Here is a 7,339-nt window from a genome sequence, read left to right on the forward strand (position 1 = left end):
TGGTTCGGTGTTGACGGGCTGGGGGACTCCTTGGAGCCTCCGAGATTATAGAAAGGATCCATCGTGCTTTCCCTGGGGAAAGCCAAGTGCTTTCTCTTCTTGCTCTGCTCTCAGAGCTCAGTAACTAAACCAGGTTTCCCTTCAACATTCCTGTTTCTTGGCCATTGAAGTCACAGAAAGACATGTCCTCTGATATAAGCTGAGGAAAGAGGTGCCATGGTGGAACACATTTTCTTTGAAAAGCGTGATTACATTAGGCTTTATTACATTATCAAGGGGGAGGTCTAGGCGGTTGGCCCAGTGCCCAGCCTGGAGTAGTCACTCACGAAATATTTGTTGAATTGAATTAAACTAGAATTATTAAATGAGCAGTGGACTGAGAGGGATATTTCTCTCTGGTAAACAACACGTGCATGTCTTCCGAGACCCGTAGGGTATGAGAGTATCTGGAAACCAAAATAGAAAATACAAAGCTACTGAGTGGGCCTGCTATCCGAGTAAAATGGGGAGGGAGGAGCAGATAAGATGCCGAATTAAGTCCCATCCATTCACTTCAGGATTTTAGGCAGATCCTCCTGATATATTCAGGCTCAGCCCATCTGCCATGTTCTGTTTTGTTTTGTTTTTCAGAAAGTGAAATGCGTGTATTAGTTTCTGAGCGCTGCCATAACAAATGACCACAAAGTGGGTGACAGTAGATTGAAAACAATAGAAATGTATTCGCTCACAGTTCTGGAGGAGAGAAGTCTGACACACAAGTGTTGGCAGCCTTGGTTCCTTCAGGGGGCTCTGAGGAAGAATGTTCTATCCTTTTCTCCCGGGCAGTGGTGGCTGCTGGCAATTCTGGGTGTTTCTTGGCTCTCAGACGCCCCATTCCAATCTCCGCCTGCATCTTCACGTGGCCTTCCTCCCTGCATGTCTCTGTGTCCAAAAGTTTCCCCTTTTATGAGGACATATTGGATTTAAGGCCTCCCTAACCCAGGATGACTTCATCTTAACTAATTACATCTGCAAAGACGCTCTTTCTAAATAAGGTCACATTCTGGGGTTTTTGAGGAGACAGTGTTTGACTGAGGACAACACATTACAAATGATGAAGGCCTTCCTGCTCCTCGTACTGTAGGATTGACGCTTCTGTACATGCGGCCACAACAAACCAGCCAACAGACACCTTGAGGTCCTTGTGCTCAATGAAAGAGGCCATTTACCAAGAGACAAACACTGCATGATTCTACTTACATGAGGTATCGAGAATAGTCAAAGTCACAGAGACAGAAAGCAGAACTGTGGTTGCCTGAGGCTGGGGAAAGGTGGATGAGGAGTTGTAATTTCAGGGCTGTAGAGCTTCAGTTTTGCAAGATAAAACGAGTTTTGAACATGCTCAACACTAGTTAACTGACCCTTGAAAATGGTTCAAGTGGTAAATTTTAATGTTACATGTATTTTACTGCAATTATACTTTAAAGAAAACATTTTTTTTTTTTTTTGGATCATTCATGGCCTACCCTGGAAACCTAATGCTTTTTATAACATTGTTTTGTTTTGTATTAAGGAAAGTACATTCCGAGTTCTAAGGAATTTTTGCAATGAGAATCGTTCATGGTTGCCTGCCTGTCTGTACTTCACTTGATTCTGTCTGTCTGCTTCTTTTCTCATGCCATTAGCTATAACCTGGGAAGTGGTGTGGCGTCCATCATGGTCAATGGCTCCTTCAGTGATGGCCGGTGGCACCGTGTCAAGGCTGTCAGGTGAGTCCCTACCACGGGGGAGACAGAGCCGGAGCTCACCAAGAGGTGGATGTCCTATCCACGTCCCTGTGGCCCCAAAGTCCTGCTCCCCAACCTTACCTGGCGTCCTGCTGCTTCTGTCCTGGGTCATTTGGGCCGCTGTTCTTAACTTCCCCCTCGCTTTTCCCTAACATTGACAGGCCAGAGAGCCTGAGCTCCCATTTCTGTGCTCAACAGAGACCTTCCAGAAAAAGAACTTTTTGATGGCTCAACTGGAAGAGCGCCTCGCTTTCTCCTGAGACCTAGGTCTCTAGTGGGATAAGATTTCAGGGCCTGTGGACTTTGAGGAATGTTTCAAATCTCACTGTGTGGGCAACTGCCCACTTTTTTTTTTTTTTTTGGACATCACGTTACCCGACCTTTAGAGGCTGTGTGTGCCCTGCCCCAATTACACATCTCCCCCCCACAGAGGTCACTACCCTGACTTCTGATTAACTTCGGGTGAATCATTCCTTTAAAATTAGTTTTACTACCTCTGTCCATATTCTTAACAGTATATTCTGAGAAACCAAAGAGCAGGCCCAAACTTAGCTCTGTAAGAAAATGTCATTCGTGCCATGTTAGAGGAAGGTTCCAGGAACTGAGCTGAATAGAGTCTGTGGTTCATGTTCCCTGAGCATTTGCTATAGCCCTTCCCGGGGGGGCTCGTTGGGGAGGTCGTGAGTGAGGCTGGGGAACCATGGGGCTGCTGTGGTCAGTTTCCACCTCAGCTCATGTATAGGCTGTGGTCAGAGTAACCTCACTCTCCTGTCCATCACTTACTACCTTAGAAGTTGATACCATGTTATTTTCAAACCTAAGATGCCACCAGTTATAAGACATAATAGCCTCATTTCAGAGATATAAAAAAAAGGAAAAATTCTTAGATGAAATAAAGTGGGGGGGGATGGAATTTTTTTGAGTAATGGTGAGAGGGGTGGGAAAGGCAGGTCAGGCAATGCAAGCTGTTGGGGGCATTGCCCCTCATGGCATTCAGGTATGAAATTCTAAGAAAGCCTATTCAAAGTGGGGAGGCAGTGTACGGTCTCAAGGGTGAGGCAGAACAGAATTCTCTCTACAGCTCATTACTAGAAGGGTTGCTACCAAGACATGAGGCCTGGCCAGCCAGATTTATATTATTGGGTCTCCCCAAAAAACGGCAGAGCCAGGAACTTCTGGAAGGTGAAAGAGGAGCTAAAAATGGGAAGATTGGCTTTAAAAACTTTACTTAAATTTACCTGAGGAGTTAGAACCCGAGCCCCTTTTCTACCTCATCTAGCTGGCACACTACCCTTTCCCTACCCAGCAGAAAATAATGAAAGGCAATTCCCTGGAGAAAGAGAAATAAGGTTCTGAGCTGGTGGCACTAGCCAGCCATAACTAAATACCAAATACTAAACACTGGGCCATTGTGTGAAGCTGGGGGCTATGTACAAGCTCACATGTTGAATATTAAGAACCCCATAACCCCATAATTCTGCCCCCAGTGAGATTCCAGAGCCAGGAATAGGTGAATCCCCAGTGAGATTCCAGGAGCCAGGCCTATCCCGCCAGCAAGGAAAGTAGAAAGTTCACGTGTCCCCCAGGAAAATGGTTGAGCAGATCCCAGCAACATGAAGCCCCACCCAGTCAGCAGAACCCATCCTGCACATAGAGCTTCTAACCTGCTTTGTAGTACTTTTTTTTTACCTTTTTAAAAGATTTTATTTATTTTAGAGAGTGTGCACTCAAGTAGGAGAAGGGGCAGAGGTGGTGGGCAGGGAGTGAGTCTCAGTGGACGCCCTGCTGAATGCAGAGTCTGTGGTGGGGCTTGATCTCACAACCCTGAGATCAGGACCTGAGCCAAAATCAAGAGTTGGATGCTTAACCACTGAGCCCCCCCAGGCCCCCCAGGGCTTTTTCTCTTCACTTAACTGTGAAGTAGGTGTCAGGAGTCGCTAGGCATTTGAAAAAGTCTCCGATGTAAAAGACGGATATCAGAACAAGTCAACATAACAAAGCAATTTGATGGGGACAGAGACTTGAATGAAAAAATGATAAAACATATTACTATTGTCAGAGAGATAAAAGAGGCTAGTGATCCAAGAAACAAGAACAGTTTGCTATAAAATAAGAATATTAGAAGATCAGTAATGAACTCCTAAAAAAAAAAAAATGTGCAGCCTGGGTTGGTACAGCCCACCAAGAACTGTACAAACAGAGGTGATTTTTTGAAGAAGGTCTCTGGGACTGGATAGTTTTGGAAACCAGCTTAGAAAATGGCAAAGGCCTTGTCACATATAAACACTTCCACTCCACTGTCCTCAGAGTCACTTTTTGGTGACTCTCTGGATTCTTTAGAAACACCTCAGCCATTCTGTGTCCTCTCCAAGAGTAATCCTCTCTACCTACAAAACCTCCTTCATTGACTTCCCATTTTGCTTAGAGTAGTGCTCGAACTCACCATGTGTCCCCATGTCCCCACCACTCCTCCCCTTACGGTTCTGTTCTTTGGCTCCCTTCAGGAGAAATGCTCTTCACCATCTGCTTCTGGCCACTCTCCTCCCACCTCCAGAATTCTCTATGCCCAACCTGCACTAGCCCCATCTTTTCTTTCTTTGGCATCGCCACTTCCTGTTTGCGTTACCCTCCTCCTTCATCTGACCTCCCCAGCCTTCGAAGCTCACTTCAGACAGAGTCTCCTCTGAAGCTTCCCCTGACCCTCTCTCCTTCTCCTGCATTCCACAGCATCCTGGCATTCCTCTGCTGTGGAGCCGTGACATAGTGTTGTCATGCACGCTTCGATTTTTTTGTTTGCCTCAGGAAACCCTAAACTCCTGAGGGCCAGGAATTTTTTTTTCTCTCATTCTTTACGCCTCCATCATTTAGCCTAGTGCCTGGCACAGAGTAGATGGACTTGAATAGAGTTTTATTGAAATGAATGAATAATTGAATGAAGCTCCAAAAATTGTGGTTTCTACAGGGATGGTCAATCTGGAAAGATAACCGTGGATGACTATGGGGCCAGAACAGGCAAATCGCCTGGCATGATGAGGCAGCTGAACATCAATGGCGCTCTGTATGTGGGTAAGTGACCTCTGACCAAATCTAAATTACGCCCCAGTCTTCTTGCTAGGCCACCATTTGTCATGGTGGGGTTCCCCCAAAGAGGTGCACGTCACTGGATCAAACACTTGGAAATTGGGAAGCTTGCCAGATGTTCTGTTCTTCTATTTTCTGAACTTTTGACTCATGGCTGAGGGGGCAGGAAGCACTTGGACGCTGTTGTGCTTTGGGCTGGTCCACCAGGAAAACTGTGCTTTTCTTGTTTATAGAACGAGAACCTGCCCAATATAGCCCTGAGAATTCCCTCTGAGGAAGGAGGATCCTTCTTGCTCCCTCTCAAAATCAGAATGAGTAGTGCTTCTGTAAATCATTGAGAAACCGCTACTGCAGACACAGAAACACAAAAATAGATCTCTACCCCAATGATATTTCCTAAAAGTGAACTTAATTGAAAGCTTTCAGTATCAGTGTGTTTCCTTCGGGCTGAGATGACATCACCTTTAAGCACCTGGTACATTCTGTTGCCGTCACACAACATTTCAAAATTTACTAGGTCCTGTTTGGCTTGACCTGAGTCCATTGGGTCAGCGGGCCGCGTGAGGCGGGTATTAATAGCCCCTGGTTGTTTGTCAGGTTGACACAAGTCTGTCTGCTCCTTCAAGGGTTACTGTTAGTTAGACAGATGCTCTGCACTGAGCAGCTGGAGGCACTTACAGTGTTCACTCATCCTGTCAGCCGAGGGACATCTTGGTCAGTAAATGCTCCAGCTTCCTAGCAAGACCTGCTCCCCTCTGGCTCACCCCATCACCGTCTTGCTTCCCGGCAGGTGGGATGAAGGAAATCGCTCTGCACACTAACAGGCAATACATGCGGGGCCTCGTGGGCTGCATTTCTCATTTCACCCTGTCCACTGATTACCACGTTTCCCTCGTGGAAGACGCCGTGGATGGAAAAAACATCAACACTTGTGGAGCCAAGTAACACCAGCTGGCCTTGCCCAAGGGACACAGCCTTCTGTGCTGAGAATCCCCGGGGCCCTGAGACCCTGCCTGATGCCAGCCACAGTGGCACGGGGACCAGGTGTGTGTCTTCTCATCAAGGAGAACGTACCCCCTGATGAGAGACTAGATCCGAGACAGGAGTCCCTGTGTGGCCTTTCCTGCGGACACTCTGTGGGCCAAACCCAACAGAATCCTCTGTGTAGGAAGCGTCGAATTTTGTCCATTGAATGTGTAGCAGCTGCCAGAGATCACACATCAATGCGAATTCCAGAGCCTTCTGCTGTAGCTCAATGACTGTGTTGTGATTCATGGTGCATATAAAAAGAAAGAAAAAAAAATAGAGTCCCACAGGGCAGTATTAAAATACTTCCCTCCTTTCCTGATTCATGACACTCTTACTGACAGGCAGAATGACTATTTGACCTTGAACTTTGAATTGCTCACCTTGGCCCTGGAATGAGTAGGAGTAATCCCTTCCAGTCCTCAGTGGCTGGGGTCAGTGTGCTCTGACTATTCCATGAGAATCAGGAGGAGGGGAGCCGAGGCACGGAGTTCCAGTCATAATGCTGCCCTCCACCGACGTTTACCTGTAGCGGGAAACTCCCTACTTTTTATAATGCAAGTCGAAGACAATGGGGCACCATGATTTTGTAGCTGTCTTTTTGTATGTGTATATTTTTATAGCTGCAGATTATCCACACAGTACACTTTTCCAAGTTTGTGCGGACAACACTGAATTCTTTGCACACTTCCTAAAGATATCCCCCCCGGAGAGACTTATTTGGGCCCCTCGTGGCATCAGTCAGAGTGGGATAGTAAACTTGCGGGGGCAGCTTGGGGAAGCCGACTCTTCTCTTGCGGTTAATGCGGACGGCTCAAGGAGATGAACGTGAAGCTTCCAAAAAAAGCAGATCAGCAGGCACATGGGTTACAGAGTGGGGGGCCACTGTCTTTTTTGCTTTAAGAGAGGGGGAACGTCTATAGTGAACCTAAATAAAGGAGATGAAGAAGGCTAGAACTCATGCGTTCAGTCTTTTATTCATTTGGGGGAGATGTTACTGATGCTTGCAGAAGCCGTGTCCACAGGTGGACACCGATACAATTAGAAGCTCTAGACATGATCCCTGCGAGTGGAGTCTTACAGTTGGTGGTTCTGAGGCCATTCTGGGGCAGGGGTGTCCTCAGCACGGTCTGAGCGTCTGGGCAAGTACCCAGGAAGCGGGCTGCTGGCTCCGAGCCCTCGGTGGTGACCCTGCAGACAGCTGGCTCACTGGCAGGTCCCAGGACGGGACTTACTAAGGGAAAGGTGAGCTGAACACTGTCCCCGAAGAGGAGGGAAATCGGATCCCAATCACGGAAGAGCCTATAATTAGTCCATCATGACTCAAGTCTGTGTGCAGCCTGCGTTTAGCGAAGACTTTGAGCTTTGGGCGAAGCACCATGCTAAGCACTTTGAGAATTCTGAAAAATGAACAAGTAAACTAGAGACGGGCTGAAACTTGCGCTTCAGCCTTCTACCTCTTGCCT

The 7,339-nt window shown here is 47.1% G+C and overlaps 1 protein-coding gene across 3 annotated transcripts in view; it reads left to right on the top strand.

The window, feature by feature from the left end:
* EGFLAM (EGF like, fibronectin type III and laminin G domains) overlaps positions 1-6,830 on the top strand; it is a 178,282-nt gene extending 171,452 nt beyond the window's left edge. For all 3 annotated transcript variants that reach the window (XM_032851352.1, XM_032851353.1, XM_032851354.1), the window contains 3 exons: positions 1,665-1,748; positions 4,729-4,832; positions 5,638-6,830. In XM_032851352.1, coding sequence (XP_032707243.1) covers positions 1,665-1,748; positions 4,729-4,832; positions 5,638-5,792 — 343 coding nt within the window. In that variant the 3' untranslated portion in view covers positions 5,793-6,830. The remainder of the gene's footprint in view (positions 1-1,664; positions 1,749-4,728; positions 4,833-5,637) is intronic.
* Positions 6,831-7,339: the final 509 nt, after the last annotated feature.

Source organism: Lontra canadensis, unplaced genomic scaffold, assembly GCF_010015895.1.
Source record: "Lontra canadensis isolate GAN:19392208 unplaced genomic scaffold, GSC_riverotter_1.0 scaffold5, whole genome shotgun sequence".
In the NCBI taxonomy this organism is placed as follows: domain Eukaryota; kingdom Metazoa; phylum Chordata; class Mammalia; order Carnivora; family Mustelidae; genus Lontra; species Lontra canadensis.